Genomic DNA, 23457 nt, shown 5'->3' on the forward strand with positions numbered 1-23457 from the left:
CCCGGCTCGCGCTCCGGCCCCGGCCCCAGCCCCGCGCACGGCGGCGGGGCTCGCGCCCGGGGACGGCGGCGGCTCGCCCCCGGCACGCGGTAGCTCGCGCCCGCGCTCGGGTGGGGAACGCGCGGGGCGGGCGGGAGAGGGCGCAGCGCTGCGCGGCCGGCGGCTGGCGGGCGGCCCTGCGGAGCGGCGGCGGCGGTATGGGCGCGGGCACGGGCAGGGGCAGCCGGCGTCCGGCTTCCCGCCCGGCCCGGCCCGCTCCTGGCGCGCGGCCGCCGCAGCGCCCGCGACCCGCGGGAAGGCCGTCCCCTCGCCCGGCGCAACTTGCCTCGGACCCTCTGTGAGGAGAGGCAGCGGCGGCGGCGGCGCGCGCCGGGGCCGGGCGGGAGCGGGGCGAGGCGTGCGGGCGCCCGGCGCGATGCCTCGGGCCGGCGGTCCCCGCGCGCCGCGCCCCGCCGCGCTGCCCCGCAGCCTGTCCCGCCTGCGCGAGTGCCCGGGCCGCTCCCGCATCGTGCTGGCGCTCGGGGCCACGCAGATGGCGCTCGGATGCCTCATCGTGGCCGTCAGCTTCGCCGCGCTGGCGCTCACCACCTCGGCCCGCGTCCGCCACTCCTGCCCCTTCTGGGCCGGCTTCTCGGTGAGTGTCTGCGGTCGGGCGGGGAGGTGCGCCGGGCCCCAGGGCTGCAGCCCGCCCGGGACGGCACCGCGGGCTCCAAGTTCGGGGCGCGAACGCCAGGGGCCGAGCTGCTGCAGCGCGGGGCGCAGTTCAGAAAACTCCGGGCTGAATAACTCCGGGGACCTTACTCACCGCTCTCGGAGCATCGCTTTCCCTTTCCTATAGCGCTGATCCCCGAGTTACTTTTCTTGGAGGAAACCGAAGCCAGGCGCCCGCCCTCCGCCGAGCCTGCAGCGGCCCGGGGGACCGCCGGCTGAGGAGTGGGCAGCGGGTGCGCGTCCGGCCGCGGGGTCTGCCCTGGGCCCTCGGGATCTCTGCGCGCTGGGGACCCGCGACTCGCCCTGGCCCGGCTCGGTGCAGACTCAGCAGCCAGGAGGCCCTGACCGAGGCGGGGACGAGGGGCCGGATCCGGGTGCGGGGCTGCGACTCCGCGCGCGTGTCGCCTGCGCGGCGGCGGGAACTAGGGGCTGGGGCCACCGGGCGCGTCCGATCCTGCTGTGGGTCAGCCCGGGCGCGGAGAGCGGCCGGCCCCCCTGCGGCCACTTCCAGACTTGGCGTCGTGGATTTGACATTTCCCGCGTGCGTCCGGAACGGTTTGTGGGCGGCGGGACTGGGCAGGAGACCCGAAACCCGCGTCCGGGGGCGTGTTTTCTGAGCTCCACACCTCAACGGTGACCGATTTTCAGGCTGTTGACCCCCAAATTAGAGAAGCCAGGGACTAACAAGCCTCCGCAGGAGAAAGCCACCGGGAGATCTCTCTTACAAGGAAGCGACTGACCCCAAGAATTAATTGGGGGGGGGGGGGGATTTTGTAGCCTTTTGATGAAAGTTGTGCTTTCCTTATATTGATAAAGAGTGGACATATGGAAACGGGAAAAAATACACGGAGAGCAGACATTTATAAAGAGAAGCACTTGTTCCGAGAAGTCTTGACATCTGTAACTACATTTGGTTCATGGTGCTGAAGTACATCTTACAGGCTTAAACTGTTAACTCAGTATGTTTTGATTCCTTCTCCAGAAATCCAAACTAAGCCCTTGTAATGAATGTTTGGTGTTTGTTCTTGAATGTTGAAATTTAGTAATTCTGTCCAGCTTTGGTTTTTCACGTTGTTGTTCTTTTGTAATGGCCTCTGTTGTCCAAGCCCATTGCATGGCTTTTGAAATGAGATCTGAAACAGACTCTGTGACACCCTGAGCCATACAGGTGCAGTCCTTCATCCTAATGGGGGTATTAATTTCCAAAGCTTATTTCAGACCACCGGTGAGTCTTGGAGAGCTGATTAGGAACAACAGTATGTGTGGCCACAGCTCCGGATGTTTAAATCAGAGAGGGGACATTCGAGGCAGGAACGGGGGAGCCATGATTCAAATGGACCACTATATATAGTTTTCACACATCTGTTGCTCAGTTTTTAGCATTATTTAATATGCATTATTTTCATGTCGTCTGTTTTGTGGGCACTGATGTTTATGTCTGCTGGAACCAGCCTACAGGTGGCAGACTGGTAAATTAGCTTCACTTCCTGGCTCCTCCCTGAACCTCCCTTTCTACCATTTAGCCTTAGCTATGATTTTTGGTACTCCCCAAAGGCATTGAAAAACAGCTGCCTTTTAACAATAAACCTAAAAGGGAAAACATTATCTCCACACAGTAGAAAAACTGTGTGAAAAATATGCATTGACTCCACTTTAGTTTGAAGGGGTAAATTGCAAAACAGTAATTCACTTTTCATTTCCAGCGTTATTCCTTTCAACAAGTATAACCTATGAGTTTTAACGTCCCCCGATTCAGAGTAATTCTGCCAATATCTGGCATGTGCAGGCATTCCTCTAGGGTCTGGGGACAACAATGGACACAACAAATTCTGCTTATGTTTTTGAGATTTTAGGGTAACTTCTCTATTTCCTACTCTACTCCCTTATATCCACTTTTTTGTTGCCATGTTTTCTTTCTTCAAACTTAATCTGCCACAGCACCTTTAAAATTCTTTTAATACAGAATATACACCATTTCCCACATCTTGACTCTGCCCTCTGCAGAAAAGGTGGTTTGTTCCTGTTTGCATGTTAGCTTGGCTGTGGGTGATAACGTTGGCCCTTTCCCCTGAGACCTGGAAACTGGCCTGCAAGGATATTTTTCATTTCAGAATGGTGACTTGGGTCTCTGGCTTTATTCTGAAATCTGCCCTATGGGGTTACGGCCACATTCTAGCTTCGCTGCATCTTCTGTAATGAAATGTGAGGGCTCTAGCAATCTCTAGATTTCTAGGCGTTCTCTGGGGTTTGTACATAGCAAAGAATCACTGTAAAAATAACTCATCTCTATTGAAGAGAAAATAATGCAAACGAAAAAGAGCTCACATTTTTTGAGCATGTACTATGTGCCAGATGTTAAGCTGCGTGTTTTATACGGTGTGATAACACATTTCATCTGTGGCCCTTGGTGCTCACACTCTTGTGCGGATCCGTCACTTGAATTTGGACTGGGCTTCCTACTTGCCTTGGCCAGTAGAATCCTGAGGACCAGAGGCAGTCTCAGCCCTGGGCCTAAGCCGTAAGAAGTCTTGGCAGCTTCTACTGGGGACTTTGAGATGGAGGGGAAGTAAGTAACTTGCTGTATTAGTCAGGGTTCTCCAGAGAAAGAACCAATAGCTTGCTTGTTCATCCATTCATTCATTTACTCGAGGCTAACATGGAAGCCAAGAGATCCCATGATTTTGCCATCTCCAAGCTGGAGAACCAGGGAAACTGGTGGTATAATTCAGTCTGAATCCAAAGGGCTAAGAACCCGGTGGGAATCTGAAAGTTCAAGTACCAGAAGTGGTGGTATCTCAAGGCAGGAGAAGACAGATGTCCCAGCTCAGTTGGAGGGTGTGAGTTCACCCTTCCTCTGGCTTTTTGTTTAATCCAGGCCCTCAAAGGATTGGATGATGCCTGCTCTCCTTGGTGAGGGCAGTCTTCTTTATTCAGTTTACTGATGCAAATGCTAATCTCATCAAGAGGTACCCTCCCAGACACACCCAGAAGTTATGTTTTACCAGCTCTCTGGGCATCCTCTAGCCCAGTCAAATGGGCACATGAAATTAACCATCACACCTGCTCAAGGTTGCCCAACTAAACAGCCACGGTCAGGTTTGTACTTGGTTGCTCTGAGCCTAGGGGCCATACTTCTAGCCCTTAGATTTAAACTGTCCCCCTTAGGAAGAGGCAAAAAGGATAGAATAAAGCACCATAGTCAAGAATCAAATGTAAATCTCCTCAAGGAGGTCATACCCCTGTTTTTTAGGAAAAACACAAAACATGCATGCAGAGGTGAACATTCAAGAAAAACATGGAGAGCCGTTGCCTTTGGGAAGGATATGTAAGGTTCAGGGAGCACCTTGGCAAAGTTAGAGATAGGCAGGGAGTGGAAGTGGTAGGAAGGGGTGGGGTACAGCAAGTCTGGCCAGAGGGAGCAGTTGCTATTTTAGCATCTACAGACCACCTTCAAATGGTGTTGCTGCCTGGGTCCTTGCCACCCAGCTAGGAGCTGGGAGGTGGATTGGTCTCCCTCGTGGATGAATGCCTGGTGCATTTTGAGAGATGACCATCTGTATGAACAGTTTAGGAGCCTCATGGAACTAGGTCTTGAATAGCTGTCCTTTAGCAGAACAGCTTTCTTATGTTTCTTTGAAATTTTTATAAAGCCCAGGACATCAGGGGCAAATTCACATTGTGAATTATGCGCATGACCAGTGACATACACTGATGAAGACATAGTCATTGGGAGTCGACTGTGTGACTGCGTACTGTATGTGTGTGTGTGTGTATGTTTTTTTTCTGTGATACCAACACTGTTGGATTTTTTCATACTTCAAAAGTAATAGACTCTTGTTGCAATAACTGAAACATAGAAGTGTAACAAAGAAAACACGGTAACAATGCCTCCATCTATCCCAATTCTGGACCCACTGTACCAGTGTTGGGTAATGGGATCCTTCCATGCTTTCCTATAGAATCACAAAAGCATTAGAATTAATGTATATGTGTGGCATATGTTTCTTTGCTTTTAAAAAAATTTACAAAAAGATTACACCACAGACCATACTGCGTGACTTTTTAAGTTTCGTATATAATAAATATTCCCAGCCGTAACCCATTATTATTATTATCCCCATTATTTGTAATGACCACGTTAAAGTCTACAGTATGAATTATACAATTTATTCAGTTATTCTCCTGTTGGGAATATTCTGATTGTATCCATTCTTTGTCTCTACAAACATTGCTGTTTATCTAACTTGAGATGCCAGTACTTGTGTTTTTTTTTTTCAGCATAAATTCCCCAAGGTGAAATTGCTGGTCAAAGGGTATTCAAATTTAGAATTTTGTTGGGTATTGCTAGATTGATTTCCTCAGAAGATTGTAGTCATTCCTACCCACAGACGCATTTCACAAGTGTGCTCTTTTGTGACCTTCTTACTAGCATAGGATGTTAGCAGTTCTTAACATTTTTACCCACTGGATAGGAGAAAAAAAGATATTTCCTTGTTTTTCTTTGATCTGCATTTCCATGGTTACTTTATTATACGTTGCAAGTGTTTTCTTGCAACATTCTCACTTCTCATTTGGCTTAAATTTTGGCGTCTTGGCCATATAAAAGATTTAAGGACTTTTTATGTAGTCAAGTCTGTTCTTTTTCTCTTACAGTTTCTGAGTCCTTTTTTTCTGAGTTTAAGAGGGTCATCATTACAGAGGTCACACAAATATTTTTTTAAACTTCCTTCTAATGTCCTCATTTTATTTTTTCCATTCAAATTTTATTTTATCCAGAATCGATTGCATTTCATAGGGAAAAATGGCCTCACTTGATTTGCTTTCAGACAAATTTCCCGTGTGGTTCAGTTTTGGGGCTCTCTTCAGTTTTACTCCTTTAATTGTCTATCATAGAGCCAATACCATATTATTTTGGTGCTAGTACTTCATGGTGGGTTTTGCTCTCTAGTAAAGCATGCCCCTCCAGACTTTGCTTTTTCAAAAATGCGTTGGCCGTTCTTCCATATGAACTTTAAATAGTCTGTCTCTAGTTGTTCTTTACCTTGGGATGTCTTTATTTCACATCTGTTTCTGAAGAGCATTTTCACTAGATACAGAATTCTGGGTTGACAATTCTTCCCTTTCAGCCTAGAAAAATACTCTAATTCCAGCCATCCTCCATGTTTTCTGATGGAAATTCATGGTGTTTTAGATTGTTATTGCCAGAGGAGGTGATGGATATTTTCTCCTATTATCTCCATTCTGCCATTACACTCGTCCAGTGAATTTATATTCTATTTATCATCTTCTCACTTAAAAAAAATCCCATTTGGTTCTTCTTCAAACCTCCTATTTTTTCCTCTTAGTTTTTGGTTATAGTTTTTCACTCATATCCCAAAGTAGTGACCCTTACTTCCTGGAACATTTTTATTATCATTGCTTTAAAGTCTTTTTGTTTGAGAATTCCAAAAATCTGTCATCGTTTTCCCATGGAAATTGACATTTTCCTGAATCTTGGCATGCTGTATAGTTCGGGAGTGTGTCCTAGACGTATTGGCTGCTATGTTGTGAGTCTCTGGGTATTGTTTGAATCACAAGAAGAATGTTAATGTTTTTGTTTTCACAACTTGTGACCAGCTTACTGTGGGTGGTGGTTCTGAGATCAGTTCAGTTTTCAAAGTCTCTGCTGTCCTGTTCAGATCTGTCCTGCACCTGGGCCACCCAGTGGCCAATCTAGTTCTTGGATGGTGATCTACCCTGTAGGTCTGTTCCCCAAATTTGTGTTTACTGTTTAGGGTGGGTAGTACATACACCTGCACAACTTGGGGATGAGCTATGACTTCATAAATACATGTTAGGGATCTCTTTCCCTGGCTCCGCCCTCTTTGTGACCTGGATGTTTTCTGTTTCCCTGGGGCTTCCCTTATCCAGTCCTCTGAGAGGACTAGAGGTTTACCTTGCTTTGCTGCATCCTTCCTGTGTCTGCATTTGGGTAGGGGCCACGCAGGAGGAGGACAGACAGGGGATCAGCAACAAGGCTTAGCACTGCCATCTTGGAACCAAGCTCTTGCAATCAGAAAGGAAGATTCTCTTATGCCTTTCCTGCTCCTGTTGCTGCTATGGTATTGCTTGGAGGGCTGGGGTGTGGGAGAAAGAAGAGAATGAAATCCAAATGAGAGAACAATGGGGATTGCCTTACTGTCTTTTGGCATTGGGAAGCCCATTTCCAAATCCTTGAGCCAGAACTAGAGGGCTTCTGGGCCCTTTCTGTCTGCATGAATGCTCAATTTTGGGTTTCAAGCTGTGTTGAGTTTTGGCTGGGGTACACTGTGGAGGGAAAAATGATAAACTACTGCCAATTTGGTGGTACTTTGAATTATATTGTTCTTCCTCAGTCTGGCCGCTATTTTACTTTTCAAGCTGTTTATTCTATGCATTCTGTTAGGTCTTCTAGCTGCAATTGGTGGGAGACACAGGGTAGTGTAGGCTTGCTTACTCTACCTGGAACCGGACCTCAACGTTTAATATGCTCACGATGTGAGTCAGACATCCCATATTCAGATAATTGTCCTTTAAATACAAAGCCCACAGACACACCATTTTGAATTTGCAAGAACTCTGGGAATATTATACCTATGAGGAGTTTACTAGAGAATGAGCTTCAGAAAACTGTAAAATGATTGGTGAATTTTCATAAATTCTAGGGGTGAGCGTTGACTGTTTTAATGATCAAGCTAAAACGTGACAGTAGAGGGGCAAATTAATACATAAGCATTACGTGCTCTGATTATATAGAATTATACAGCTAAAAAAATAAATGGCAGGAGATGGGAGGAGAGGAAGGGGAGAACAGAGTAAGCTCCTCGTCACATCAGTTGTATTGGCCAGACGTAAGAACTCTCTCTTGAAGCTGACAAAGCAGAGAGGAGAAGGTTAAGTTTATTTAAGTTTAATTAAGACTATAAAGATTAATATCAAATGAATACTAGGGACTCAGATTGGTGGTTCGAGAAGGGCGAGGGTGGGAGGAAGAAGCGTTTGCTAGCTACTTGCATTATTGCTCATAGTAGAGAGGTGATAATATCCAAAAGAAGAGGTTACCAAGGGGGTTATTCAAGGTACTTTAGAAAAGTAGTAACTAGAGATTGGGGCTCTCTCAGATCCCTCCTGCATACCTGAAGAAACACGGGGAGAGAACAAGCAAGCAGAGTCTGCAGCCCACATACCAGGAGACTTCGTGTATGCGTGTAGGCGTTTTAAATGGAAGGTTAAAATATCTGCCAAAGCTGATGCCGCATATATAGACTGTATTAATATATGTAAAGGGGCTTAATTAACCTAGTTTAAAAAATTTTTTCAGGTTGACTAACAAAGCAAGATCCAGAGATAGACCTAAAAATAAAAAAAAAGGCTAAAGGCTAAAAATAAAAGAAAAGGTATGCCAGGCGATTTCAAATAAAGGGAAAGCAGGTGGACAGACATGGTGAAATTCATATATTGTTCATGATACAATATAATGCCATCTTCATGTTTTGCTTCTCCTGATTAACATTTTAACAGTCTTGTTGCTCCTCTACAGGAAATCTGTTTCTTTCTCTTATTTAGAAATTTTTGTACTTACTTTATTTTTTATTATATTTTTAAAAAAGATTTTATTTATTTATTTGACAGACAGAGATCACAAGCAGGCAGAGAGGCAGGCAGAGAGAGAGGGGAAGAAGTCTCCCTGCTGAGCAGAGAGCTGGATGCAGGGCTCAATCCCAGGACCCTGAGATCCTGTCCTAAGCCTAAGGTTTAACGCACTGAGCCACCCAGGCACCCTGTACTTACTTTATTTTTAAGTAACTTTGGGCTTTCCACATATCATCTATAAATAATTTTGTTTCTTCATATTCAGCATTCTTCACATTTCAATATTTGTTTTCTGCTGTTTATTTCTTTTACTTATTGCATTGATTAAAACCTTAATAATGTCAAAGGAGAGTGTGAAAGGAAACATTCGTGTCTTGTTTTTGATTTTAAGGGGAATGGCTTTAATTTTGTTATTTTGAATCGATGTTTGCTCTTATTTCTTGGTAGATAGTTAATTTTGATTACTTAAATTATGCTACAATATCAAGTCTATAGAGAAGTTACAAGAAAAGTCCAAGGACTCCCACATCCTTAATCGGGGTATGTTAATAATTCACCAATTATTATTATTATTATTATTATTTGACAGAGATCACAAGTAGGCAGAGAGGCAGGCAGAGAGAGAGGGAGAAGCAGGCTCCCTGCAGAGCAGAGAGCCCGATGTGGGGCTTGATCCCAGGATCCTGGGATCATGACCTGAGCGAAGGCAGAGGCTTTAACCCACTGAGCCACCCAGGTGCCCCATAATTCACCGATTATTAACCTTTATTTTGCCTTATTAGCTTTATCATTTCCAGACCCCCCCAAAACTTCTGATTGACCGATTAATCCATGAGTAATGCATCCATCTACATATTATTTCTGAATCCCTTGCAAGTACATTGCAAACCTCAACATTGCAACCTTTGCCCTTGAATACTTCAGTGTGTATTTCCTTGTAACGGCATGTCATAAAAAGGGGCAATAATAAAAGTCGGGAAATTAACATGGACACAACACTGTTATCTATGGTCCACATTCAAATTTTGTCAATTGTCCCCAAAATGTTCCTTATAAATATTTCTCCCTGCCTACTGTCCAGTCTAGTGTTCAAGTTAGGAATTCAAAAGTCATACTTAGGTGGTTAACTTCTGTTTAGATTTTTTTTAAAGGATGACTGCTGAATTTTTCCGATGTTTTCAGTCGTATGTTTATATCATCCCTTGATTTTTCTCCTTCAGTAATTGATATACTGAAGTATGCTGATAGATTTCCTAACACTGAAATATCCTTGGATTTCTGGAATAAACTTTATCACTTATTTTTTTAATGTAGTGTTGGAATCCATGTGCTAATGTATTAAGATGTTTGCTTCTATAATCATACATAAAGTTGGTCTGGACTTTGTTCACACATTAGCATACACTATATTTAGTTTTGTTAACTTGTGCCGGCTTTGTAATGTAAATTGGTGAGCGTTCCATAGTTTTCTGTGGATTAACATGGGAACGATCTGTTCTTTACAAGTTAGCTCATCTGTAAAGTCTATAATTGACCATTTTAAGTGATAGATTCTCATTAACTATCAATTGTCTTACATCTTGGTCTGTTTAAGTTGTCTTCAGCAAATTTTGACTTTTGGTTTTATTTCTTTTTTTCTACTTAAAAATTGTCACTGGATGTCTATTATAATCATCTCTATTTCATTAATTTCCACCTTTTATCTTTATACATGCCTCCCTTGTTTTGTTTTATTTTCTTAGTTTGGTAGATTTGTGATATGTTACTGGTATGTCAGTTATTCATATTCGACATATTCATTTTTTAATAATAAAAATAGTTACAGTTAAATCTTTATTGAGTATAGGTATATTTGTAGCACATGGATTTCAATACGGAGTTCTCCCACTTACATTAATTCTTAGTTGTTTATAATTTTAATTTTGATATTTTTCTTTGATCCTGGTGTTCTGTAAAATAATCTTTCTTAATTAGCAGATAGCTTTAAAAAAAGATTTTATTTATTTTTTCGAGAAAGTGAGAAAGAGAGAGAGAGCATGAGAAGGGGGAAGGTCAGAGGGAGAAACAGACTCCCCGCTGAATGGGTAGCCCAATGCGAGACTCGATCCTGGGACTCCAGGATCATGACCTGAACCAAAGGCAGACGTTTATCCAACTGAGCCACTCAGGTGACCTGCACATAGTCTTTTTGGAGTGGTGGAGGTTGGATGTCATTGTTACTGTTTTCTTGTTTTACTTAATGATAGTCAATGTGGCTTACAAAGTTTCTTTTTTTTTTTTTTTTTAAATTTAGCAGTTTGAAAGTCAGTACATTGTTAATTTTTTCAAAGTTTAATCTTTTGGTCATTGTCTGTTTAATATGTTGCATTGTTTCACAGGTATGTTAAAGTCATCGCCTCTGTTTTATCGTTTACATTCTTGTATTTCTATGACTTTGCTTTATGTTTTTTACCTTGAAGTTGTTCTGTTTGTGTATTTATGACTACACCTTATTTATTGATGATATCTTTTGTCATAATATAGTATACCTCTTTATTCTGTTCTGAGCTATTAGTATTGGATTCCATTCCAAAAAATGCGAACAACCTTAGAGACTTTCATTGTCCTTATAATTTTTATAGTCAACACCTTTTCTTGATTGAGTCACATACTTGTCAGTTTCTTGGGTTATCATTGCTTCTTATATTCTGTTACTTCCTTAGGGTTTAAATTTCTTCTCTAGTCAAAGGTGTCTTTAGTAATTCTCTCAGGGAAAGTTTATGAATGCCTATTTGTCTGAAAAAATTCTGTTTCACTCTATCTTTTGAAAGATTGTTGGTGGGGGTGTAGAATTCTAAGTTGGTGGTTGTTTTTCCTCAGTATTTTGAGGATGTCTTCTGGCCTCTGGTTTGGTAGAAATTTTGCCCTGAGTCTGCTTGTAAGAAATCTGCCTTTTCCAGGGTTGCTTTAGAGTTTATCTTTTTGATTTGATGGTCTGCACTTCCAACGAAAGTGGATTTATGGCATGAAAACTGTTCTAGAGGTAAGCTATTTGAGTCAGAAGACTGATCATGTCTTCCCATATCCATCTTGGACTTCCTTCTATCCTGCCTTTCCCTTTTCCTCTTGCTCAGATTGTCTAACTCTGTCTTTGTGTGCCAGTCTGAATAACTTCCTTATGTTTCTTCCATTTCACAGGCTCTGTTTTTAGCTGTTTCTTATCAGTTATTAAACCTGTCCTTTGAGATTCTCGAGGAAAATATTTTTTATTTCTAAAGGTTTTATTTTCGTCTTTTCTAAATCTGCCTTTTCTCTTTCTGTCATAGTACTTTGTTCTTAAGGTCTTGATTCTTGTTTGTCTTTAGTAAATTTAAGCAAAAATGATTCTATATACCTTCACATTTGGTGTTTCCCTCAGTAGAAGTTTTGTGGACTACTCTGGTAATCCTGTAGAGAGGCTTTGCAAAACTTTTTTTTTTGGCAGAACTTTGTTAGGTGCCAGATATCACCACCTGGGACCAACTTTTCTGTTAATTTATTTGCTTGAGAGTTCCTACATCATGCACGTGCCAGAAATTTACTGAATGTTCATTCTTTGAGAGTGGTAGCTTTATGCTTTGGTTTCAGTTCCGGCTTTCCCTACCTCTCGTGACCAGAGATCCTGACTTTCCTTCCAGCTTGGACATTAGCTAAGCCCCGGCCATCATAGTTGCCACTCTGCACCCTTTACCTCCGTTACACTCAACATGAAACATTTTGCCTCATGTTAGTAGAATCATGTAATATATATATTTTTCAATTGGCTTATTCTACTCAGCATAATTTCTACGAGGTTCCTACATGTCATGGCATGTGACAGAATTTCCTTCCTTTTTAAGGCTGAATAATATTCTGCTGTATATATGTACCACATTCTGCTTAGCCATTCACCCTTCAGCGGACACTTCAGTTGCTTCTACCTCTTGGCTCCTGTTAATAATGCTATGTATGTGGCTGTATAAATATCTGTCCTCAAGTTGATTTTTGTTCCATTCTTCAACCCTCCTCTCCTCTGCTTCCCCCTTCTTCTGGTGGTTATATTTTCATCTTGGACAATATACTTGAATCTGAATTTTTTTTTAAAGATTTAATTTTTTTAAAAAAAATCTATTTTTTTATAAACATATAATGTATTTTTAGCCCCAGGGGTACAGGTCTGTGAATCACCAGGTTTATACACTTCACAGCACTCACCATAGCACATACCCTCTCCAATGTCCATAACCGCACCACCCTCTCCCTTTCTCCTCTCCCCCCAGCAGCCCTCAGTTTGTTTTGTGAGATAAAGAGTCTCTGATGGTTTGTCTCCCTCCTGATCCCATCTTGTTTTATTTATTCTTTTCCTACCCCCAACCCCCTCATGTTGCATCTCCACTTCCTCATATCAGGGAGATCATATGATAGTTGTCTTTCTCCGATTGACTTATTTTGCTAAGCATAATACCCTCTAGTTCCATCCATGTCGTCACAAATGGCAAAATTTCATTTCTTTTGATGGCTGCATAGTATTCCATTGTGTATATATACCACATCTTCTTTATCCATTCATCTGTTGATGGACATCTAGGTTCTTTCCATAGTCTGGCTATTGTAGACATTGCTGCTATAAACATTCGGGTGCACGTGCCCCTTTGGATCACTACGTTTGTATCTTTAGGGTAACCCAGTAGTGCAATTGCTAGGTCAGCGTAGCTCTATTTTCAACTTTTTGAGGAACCTCCATGCTGTTTTCCAGAGTGGTTGCACCAGCTTGCATTCCCAACAACAGTGTAGGAGGGTTCGCCTTTCTCCACATCCTCGCCAGCATCTGTCATTTCCTGACTTGTTAATTTTAGCCATTCTGACTGGTGTGAGGTAGTATCTCATTGTGGTCTTGATTTGTATTTCCCTGATGCCGAGTGACGTGGAGCACTTTTTCATGTGTCTGTTGGCCATCTGGATGTCTTCTTTGCAGAAATGTCTTTTCATGTCCTCTGCCCATTTCTTGATTAGATTATTTGTTCTTTGGGTGTTGAGTTTGTTAAGCTCTTTATATATTTTGGATAGTAGCCCTTTATCTGCTATGTCGTTTGCAAATATCTTCTCCCATTCTGTCAGTTGTCTTTTGGTTTTGTTAACTGTTTCCTTTGCTGTGCAAAAGCTTTTGATCTAGATGAAATCCCATAGTTCATTTTTGCTCTTGCTTCCCTTGCCTTTGGTGATGTTTTTAGGAAGAAGTTGCTGTGGCTGAGGTCGAAGAGGTTGCTGCCTGTGTTCTCCTCAAGGATTTTGATGGGTTCCTGTCTCACATTGAGGTCTCTCATCCATTTTGAGTCTATTTTTGTGTACGGAAATGGTCCAGTTTCATTTTTCTACATGTGGCTGTCCAATTTTCCCAACACCATTTGTTGGGAAAAGAGGCTGTCTTTTTTCCATTGGGCATTCTTTCCTGTTTTGTCTATGATTAGTTGACCATAGAGTTGATGGTCTGTTTCTGAGCTCTCTATTCTGTTCCATTGATCTATGTGTCTGTTTTTGTGCCAGTACCATACTGTCTTGATGATGACAGCTTTGTAATAGAGCTTGAAGTCTGGAATTGTGATGCCACCAACTTTGGCTTTCTTTTTCAATATTGCTTTGGCTATTCAAGGTCTTTTCTGGTTCCATATAAATTTTAGGATTGGTTCCATTTCTTTGAAAAAAATGGATGGGATTTTGATAGGGATTGCATTAAATGTGTAGATTGTTTTGGTAGCATAGACATTTTCACAATACTTCAATCTGAATTTTCTTTTAAAAAAAGATTTAATCTTTTTTTTTTTTTAATTATTACCTACACCCAATGTAGAGCTCAGACTCACAACCTTGAGATCAAGATTTGCATGCTTTAATGACTGAGCCAGCCAGGTGCCCCATCAGTCTGAATTTTTTTTAAAAAGTTATTTATTTGAGAAGGAGAGAGGGGCAGCTGCAGAGGGAGCAGCAGAGGGAGAGAGAAACTCAAGCAGACTCTGCACTGAGCATGGAGCCCGAGGCGGGGCTCAATCCCAGGACTCTGAGATCACGATCTGACCCCACAACCTGACCTGAAACTAAGAGTCAGATAGATGCTTAACTGACTACGCTACCCATACACCCCCAAACTGAATTTTCTAATAGCCTACCAAATGAAATGATTGATATGATACTATCCTTTTCATTCAGGCTGAATGGTTTCTTCACCCCTTCCTGCCCCTCAGTTCCACCAGCTCCTACCCCTTGCCCAGCAGCCCCTCAGGAAGAAATATCTGGAACCTTTTTCTGTCCCTGGGTCAATCTGAAAGGCTAGTTCAGAAGGAAATAGATTTTGAACATTATATAATATATATTCTTTGAATGCATGAGGGAGAATATTTTTTTGCTTCATGGTTCAGTCTTTTATTGGGGAATTTTGAATTTGAATTTTGAAAAGGTCAAAAAAGTACTGTTTTATTGAAGAGTGAAGAAAATGTAATAAAGCCCATGATGGTTTCTTAGAATACTCGATATTGTTGTTGATGAATTCAAACCATGTGTGAGGTGCTTGATCCTCACAGAGCTCATGTCAAGGTGACAGCAACAGGAGAGATGTTGATAGATGCAGAGAAAGCTAGGGCAGGGCTTCCTCTCTGCCCCCAGCAGCACCCTATTCTCCTTGGTTCTCCACAGGCATCTGCTGCTGAGAACGTTGCCTGATGAAGGGAGGACCCCCTCAGTCCTTGGAGAAGGCTTTCTCCCTGGGGCAGTATGTATAAATGGATCCTGTTAGCTTTTCTGGAGGCTCTGTAGGTGTCCCTGCCTGTGTGCCCACCTGGGGTAGCCCTGGGCCCTTTCTTTGAGACACCAGGTATAGTTCTTTCTTTCTTCTTCTTTTTTTAAATTTTATTTTATTTTTTCAGTGTTCCAAGATTCATTGTTTATGCACCACACCCAGTGCTCCATGCACTACGTGCCCTCCTTAATGCCCACCACCAGACTAAATGCAGAACCCGAATTCTGTTTCTGCATTTAGGCACTTTAACTGACCTGACATTGATATGATGTTTTGGAATTATAATTTTAATTTATAATCATGGCTTGCTTTTATCTTCTGTACATTTAATTATTGACAAAAACATTGTATTTTCCTTAACAGGTATAGTATAGTGAAGTGGAGGTAATTTAAGGAGCCTACAGGAATTGAGGATACTGACATTTTGGAGGGGGTAGCGTTCTGTCAAGTACCCATGGCGTGACAAATGTAAAAAAATGACGTCTTTTATATCAGCAGCTACTAGGGACTATGATTCAATTATCTACCACGTAGGCATGCAGTTTAATTGTTCTAAAATAAGTCCTTAAAATTTAAGCACATTTTTTATAGAGAAAAACAAAAAATGTGAAGTTCATGAAAAAGTAAATTTTTATTTGAAAAATACTGAAGTTATCTAATTATGAGTGAAGTTTTGGCTTCTCATCCATGATGAGAAATTACAGATAATGGCTTTGATAGTGACTTTGGGTGGTAATTTTAAAATGGAGATTTGGAACCCTCAGCAAAATTTGAAAGGACTATGATAATGACACCTACTTAACATGTTAATAAGCTACTTAGCCACAAAGAGCATATACTCATCAGAATCACCTGATTTAAGAAAAACACATACTTTTTTTTTTCAGTTATATCACACAGAGTTCTTTTCAGCTGTTCACAAAAGGACACTCACTACCTTTTTAGACACTGATCTTAGACCCAGTCTCAGAGAAAGCCAAAGGAGCACAGCATCTGCTTTTCACCTGCCAATTTATAAAATTCAGCATCCGTGTCCTCTCTCCATGCCCGCCATTGCCTTTTGGTGCCATGAGATGGGGGTGAGGCTCGGTGTCCACTCTTTTTTTCTTGAAAGGACATAACTCCTAAGAAGTGGATTCTTGGAGGCTTAGGTCTGTCGTAACTGGTGGTAGATAGCTTCTCTGGAGATTGACTTGCTCTTTGAAAAAAATAGTATATGTTTAAAAATACATATATATATATATATATCCATGATACTTTAGTTTTTTGTTGCCCTGTAATCAATAAAAACAACAAAAACCCAAAAGAAAACAGGGCTGGGAACCTCTTGAGGAAGGCACTGCCCAGGGACTTCAAGAGTTCTACCAGTGGCCTTCAGGGGTAGTCCAGATGGAACCTCTCAGGTGAGGGGAATGGAATCAGAGTTTAGGAGAAGAGAAACAATGTTTCTGTGTGGAGAAACAGCCTTGGCCGCACATGTTCTCTTGAAAGCACCCATGCCTCTCTCGCTGTTTTATGATGGTGATGTTGATTCTGATAGTGATGACAAAAGTATTAGCTATCGAATTTTGTGAAAACTGCGATTCACATAGCATGGAAGGGTACAGACTGAAATGCAAAAAATCCATCCGTCAGCTCCTGCCTTCCCCATTCCTCGAAGTTAAATATTTTCAGCCTTTCTGTTGTTATTTCTTTTGGTAGCAGGCACACATTGTCTTCCTGTTTAATGTCAGTGGAGGGAGGTCTAATGTCTATCTGGCTTAGTCACTTTTGTTGGTGATATAACCAGTTTTTCCCTTCTGGGAGCTTCTAGGGACTACTTTTTGTTCTTGGATGTTCTGATACACTGCAATATTTAGTAAAGGGTCTTCGCCATTCAATGTGTGCCTTCTTTAATGCTGGAAATCTGGTTCTTTGATTATTTTCGCATCTCGGTTTTTTCTGTTCTTCTTTTATGGGACCCCTGTTCACTGGGTGTTTGACCTGTGTTGCTCTTCTAGTCTCCTCAGCTTTTCATCCCATTTTTTAAGATGCCTTTGCCTTTAGCTTTTTCATCTGAGAAGATGTCTTCAGCTTCCTCTTCTGGATCATCTATGGAAATTTTTAAAAAAGTGATTGCAGCCATGACACAGGGCTGGACAATTGAAAGGTTTCTGGAGACTGCGGGGTGTACCCAAGGAAGGCTTTAATGAAGGGAGAGTTCAGTGCAGCAGGAGAAAGAAGCACAAGCAAATATCAGAGAGCTCTCGGCTACCCCGGGGGCAGCTCCCGGGGTCCTTTCTCTGTCACACAGGATGTGCTTTTGTGAACTGTCATGATATTTGGGAACAACAGCCTTACCCGAAAGTGCATCTTTTCTACCCTTTCTGGTCCTGTAGCCAAAGCCAGGCTACACAGCCAGGTTCAAAAGAGAAAAATCTAGAGAAGCCAAGTGCAAACCATCAATCTGAACATTTTCTAGAAAAAGTCTGATGAGTTGGTGTGGGTTGCCCAGGTTAGCCTGGGACCCTAGTATGGGTTGATGGTAGTTGGTGCATTTCATTCATTCATTCATTCAGTTTGGCTAACTGTCTGCACCTGTGGTTCCAAGTCTCTCTGGAGCCTAGCATAGGCTGCAACAGGCCGGGTGAGATTAACTCTGTCCTTACCCAGCAACCATAATGAAAATTGCAATGTTCTCTTTCATCTTTTCTGCTGATTTTTTCTTAGCATTTGTCTTCCTTTCTGCTTGCGTTACTTTTTCATTTCTATGTTGGGGTACTCTTTTGGAATTAAGTAAAATCAGTTTTCTTCTTATCTTGAGATCTCTTGGCCCTAGGGTCAGTCTGTTTATTTTTCTAAATCTGCCTGTTTTGCCTGTTTGATTTTTCTTATCAGTGAGGTGGTTCCTGGTTGTCCTTTGGTGTTTATAATGTAAGGAATGTGAAAGTTGGTTAAAAGAGGTACTTGGGTTCTGGGTATTTACCCCAAAATGTAGTGAAGTGTACATTTCACTGTACACTGTACAGTGTACAGATGTAGTGAAAAGAAGGGCCATATGTACCCCAATGTTCATAGCAGCAATGGCCACAGTCGCCAAACTGTGGAAAGAACCAAGATGCCCTTCAATGGACGAATGGATAAAGAAGATGTGGTCCAAATGTACAATGGAATATTACTCAGCCATCAGAAAGGATGAATACCCAACATTTGTATCGACATGGACGTGACTGGAAGAGATTATGCTGAGTGAAATAAGTCAAGCAGAGAGAGTCAATTATCATATGGTTTCACTTACTTGTGGAGCATAAGGAATAGCATGGAGGATGTTAGGAGAAGGAAAGGAAAAGTGATTTGGGGGAAATCGGAGGGGGAGATGAAGCATGAGAGACTGTGGACTCTGAGAAACTAACTGAGGGTTTGGGGGGGTGCTGTGGACTCTGTGAAGCTAACTGAGGGTTTTAGAGGGGAGAGGAGGGTGGGGGATGGGTAAGCCTGGGGATGGGTAAGCCTGGTGATGGGTATTAAGGAGGGCACCTATTGCATGGAGCACTGGGTGTTATATGCAAACAAAGAATCATGGAACACTACATCAAAAACTAATGATGTACTGTATGGTGACTAACAACAACAAAAAAGAGGTACTTGGCATGTTTTCCTCCCTGTTCCTGTCCTCCCATTAAATGAAGGCCTGAATTTGCTCTCTCTGGATGCCAGTAAGATATATCACCAGGCAGCTACTTCTTTGAGCACTTGGGCTATGACTAGGCTAGCTGTCTCTCCTCTTTATCTTGGGCCACTCTGAAGAGCGTCAGCCCTGGGGCATGACTTCTCTCTGTGGAAACAGACAAGGCAGAAAACTCATTTCTTTGGTGCATAGAGCATTCTTTTGGTTTTTGCCTGCTAACACACCAGTGCTGGAAGAGCCAGGGTGAGGGCATGGGGGTCTGGGGACGGACGTCCATCTGTAGTTCTGCACATGGCCTTGGGTTACCTGCTTTAGGTCCTAGTTCTTACTTTTCCTCTGGGGACTTGTGGTCTGGGGGCTCACAGAGGCAGATGAGCTTCTCTCTCTCAAGCCTTCTCTCCTGGATCCCTGGATCGGAGACCTTTCCCTCTGGTTCCTCTGCCAATAACTGATCTTAATCTTTTTTTTTCCCATTACTATAAATGGTCTGCTCTTTCTCCTCTCCCACCCAAACTAAGCGCATTGGGAGGAGAGTGCCCGTTGGGAGGAGCAGTTCACGTAGTCTGAGACTGGATAGCGGAGCTGAAGTCCTTCAGGCTCTCCTTGAGTCCTGCCCCCATTTTCCAAGTCCTGTTCCATGTCCCTCTTCCTACCACTTGGGGTATACTTTCTGGACCACACTCAAGTTATTGCAAGAATATTGTTTTTGAGAATTTAAATTGGCCCGTTTTTAAACTTCCTGTATACCATGTTACCCTGTACCTCTTCCACCCATTCACTCAAGAACACTCATTGCTTTGGGAGAATAGCAGGTCCTCTCCCTAGAACAAAGCGCTCATCACTTAGCTTTGAGTGCCAACACTTTGCTGAGTCTCTAGAGAGGCTATAGTCATGAAAACCACACTTTGTTGTGAGTGAAAAGGAATCTCTAAATTCCAGATGCTTTCTTTATACAGAGAACAAAGCTTAAAGGCCTGGAAATTCTTTGACCCTCACGCTCCCTGTTGGTAAGACAGAGGGGTTGATGGAAGGAAAGTTGCCACCCAACAGGAAGCAGGAAGAAAGGAGAAGCAGAAAGCCCACTGGGGCTGGAAGGAGGAGCTTGCAGGAGTCAGGAGTCCCCAAGGAGAAGCTTCTTCTTCTTTATTTTATTTTATTTTATTTTATTTATTTTCAGTGTTCCAGAATTCATTGTTTATGCACCAAACCCAGTGTCCATGCAATACGTGTCCTCCTTAATACCCATCACCAGGCTCACCCAACCCTCCAATGCTCCTCCCCTCCAAAACCCTCAGTTTGTTTCTTAGAGTCCACAGTCTCTCATGGTTCCTCTCCCCCTCCAATTTCCCCCAACTCATTCCAAGGAGAAGCTTCTTGGGTCTCTGAGAAGGGGCCTAACATGACAGCACCCCACTCCACAGGGTAGAAGCCAGATGAGTGAGTGGGAACGTGAGCACTCAGACTGGTGGTCCCCTTACCATCCACGTCCTCCAGCCTTGTGCAGGACTGGTAGGGTGGCACTTATGAGGAAGGGAGAAGGAAATGTCTAGACCGGGGGTTTGTGGGCCAGATAGTCTATGTTGCAGGTATTCAACTCTGCCCTTCTCCCACCAAAGCAGCCCTAGACCATTCATAAAGGATTGGGCATAGCCTTGTCCTAACAAAAATTTGATCACAGAAGTAAAGCAGATCAGATTTGACTCAAGGGCCATAGTTTTCTGACCTCTGCTCTAGAAGATTAGACTTGGGATTTCCCATGGCTTGTGTGTGGAATAAAGACTTCTGGAAGTTTTCATGTGGGTGTGAGTGAGACATGTTAAAGGGAGCTAGAAGAGAGAGTCAGGATGACTTGATGGTATCTAGATGAGGCTATAGGACACACCATCCATAGCTGCGGCCTGTGGAACCCATGGCCTAGTATCAGGACCCTCAGCATCACCTGAAACTGAGGTGAGGTACAGGCAGAGGCAGTGAGGGGGCAATGCCACGCTCCCTGGCAGTGATCATGTCACATTACCCTGTGAGGGACACCTCTGAAGGGGACACACCAAGGGCAGGGTTGACACCAAAAGATGGGGGCAGGGGCAGAATGATCTCCGTTTCACAGCAGGTCATTACTTGGCCCAGGCTCCCCTCTCCCTGCACTAGTGGGCACTTCTGTCCCTTGTGGAGTTCTTCATGCTTGAACTGGTTACCTCCCTCCCCCCGCCCAGATATCCCACTGCCACCTTCCTGTCTGCACTTGAACATGTCACAGGCACCTCAAATTCAGGATGTCCCAACCCAAAGCTCCTCATTGTCCCCTCCACACATGTTTCTTCTCTTCTGTTCTTGCCCAATTCCTCAAACCAGTTAATACAGCGTCTTGGTGGCCACAGAGTCCTATAGATTTTTTAGCTTACTATGTGTATCTCTTACCCAGATTTATTTCTGTAGCTCCCTAACTGGCTTCTCCACTTCCATTTTGGTTCACCCCCTCCTCAGTCGGTCCTTCACACATTGGTCAGAGTTATCTTTAAAAGTGCCAATATGCAATATCATACTGAATTCCAAAATGGCGGATTAGGCAATTTGGACCAACCCAACTATTCAGAACGAGAAGAGCTGGAATATGTCAAATGTGTTAGGCCAGTGTGTCTGGCGGGTAGATAGATGGTCCCACCAAAGATATCCATTTCCGAATCCCTGGAGCCTGTGGCTTTGTGCCCGATGTGGTTAAAGGGGTTTTGGAGGTGTGATTAAGCTAAGCGGCTTGAGATAAAGACCTTATCCTGGATCATTGGGGTGGACTCGGCATAATCGCAGGGATCCTTATCAGAGGAAGAAGGAAGTCTGCTCAGTATGAGGAGATGTGATGACGGAAGCAAGACGTTGGAGCGATGATGTGGGAAAGGACCCTGAGCTGAGGAATGCTGGTGGCTTCTGGAAGCTGGAAAAGGCAAGGAAATGGAGTCGCTTCTCGAGCCTCCAGAAGGAACGAGGCCAGCTGTCACCTTGACTTCAGCTCAGTGAGAGCGATTTTGCCCTTCTGACCTCCAGATCTGTAGGATAATACACTCGTGTTGGCTGTCAGTCACTGAGTTCACGGTATCTTGTTAAAACAGCAGCAGGAAGTGAACACAGTGGAGAAATCTGGAGGGGGTCTGGGCAGTGGGAGAAAGAGAGGGATGAAGACGGTTTACATTCTGATGGACTGCGGATGAGGAGCAGCACATATAGCTGGGCTTCAGACAGATGCAACACAGGTCTGCCCTGTAGATTGGCACAGGCGCCATTTTCCAGTTCTGAGGACCCCTTCTCAGGCGAGTGCTGATGGAATGGGCCCTGCTGTGTCTGCATTATGGAAACTGTAATCAGAACACTCTTAACCCTAACAGGTGTGTGTGCGGGGTCTGGGTGGCTCAGTTGGTTAAGCGTCTGCCTTCAGCTCAGGTCATGATCTCAGAGTCCTGGGATCGAGCCCCACATCCAGCTCCCTGCTCAGTAGGGGGTCTGTTTCTTTCTCCCTCTTCCTCTGCCTGCTGCTCCTCCCAGTTGTGTTCTCTCTGTCTCTCTCACTGTCAAATAGTTAAATAAAATATATATATATAGAGAGAGAGCGCGAGAGCACGCGCGCACTAACACGTGTTGAATGCTTGCTTTTTTTTGCCAGACCCTATCCCACAGGTTTTACATGTTAACTCATTTACACCTTGCAGCTATCCCATGAGGAGTGAGTGGTCTCCTTTCCCCTTCTGTAGATTGGAGATTGGCTAAGAAGCGCCACTTGGGGGGAAGGTTGGGCGGGATGTGCTGCGGAGGATGGAAATGGGGTGGTGGGAGAGGTTGGTCTTGTACGGTAAGAGAGGGGGCATGTAGTGAGCCCGGGCCCTGGGGAGAGGCACTGCTCCCATGGGCTGTGCTCTCTCCCGTGGCATGGTCACAGTTGGCATAGATTGAGCGTGTTTGGTGACCCATAGTGCTTCACCCATTCTACCTGGTGGACCTGGATGCCTGGGCAGGCACAGCAGTCCCCAGGCATGGGTAACTGCAGAGCCATTCTCCTGGTGGGGTGGCTTTTCAGCAGGTTGCAGAGCAGGGAGAGCACGAATCACACAGGTGGCAGCCTGCTGTCCTCTGAGTATCTCCCTGCGCCACCCCCACCCATGCTCCATCTTCCCTCCCCTCTGCTCCTTTTGCAAGATGCCCCCGCACCCACCTCCACCTTTCAGGGATGGGTGGATATACAAGGGCCCATCATCCCCTGGCACAGGTGGTTGTTTAAGAAAAGTCTGTGGCATTACCAGAACAACTTCCCTGAGACTGATTTTTATTATCTGTGCAAGGAGGGGCTCGAACCCGAGTTCTGTTTCTAAACCAGACTATGCTCTGGACATGTAAAAATCTAGAAAGTCGTCATTTTACCCATTCAAATGATCCCAGTGCATAAGAGCATAACATTCAACATTCTAACATACACAGAAGCAGTGGGCACAGGTTTCTAGGCAGCAGGGCTAGTCCGTGATTTCTGGGTTCTAAGGTAAGGGGGAAGCAGTAGGGACTTGGTTGTTCACAGTGCATGTGAGGAGGGGAGGGGCTCTTTTCTCCTGGTCCAAGCAGTGGAACACGGTCACTGCAGGTATACCTACACTGCAGATCCTATACGTGAATTGTGATTTATCCCCCTTTGACCCCAATGAGT

The 23457-nt window shown here is 43.9% G+C and overlaps 1 protein-coding gene across 2 annotated transcripts in view; it reads left to right on the forward strand.

Annotated features, from left to right (window-relative positions):
• The first annotated feature begins 287 nt into the window (after positions 1 to 287).
• Positions 288 to 23457, forward strand: part of FAM189A1 (family with sequence similarity 189 member A1) — a 501535-nt gene continuing 478365 nt past the window's right edge. For both annotated transcript variants that reach the window (XM_046009853.1, XM_046009854.1), the window contains exon 1: positions 288 to 634. In XM_046009853.1, coding sequence (XP_045865809.1) covers positions 416 to 634 — 219 coding nt within the window. In that variant the 5' untranslated portion in view covers positions 288 to 415. The remainder of the gene's footprint in view (positions 635 to 23457) is intronic.

The sequence above is a fragment of the Meles meles genome, chromosome 6, assembly GCF_922984935.1.
Source record: "Meles meles chromosome 6, mMelMel3.1 paternal haplotype, whole genome shotgun sequence".
In the NCBI taxonomy this organism is placed as follows: Eukaryota; Metazoa; Chordata; class Mammalia; order Carnivora; family Mustelidae; genus Meles; species Meles meles.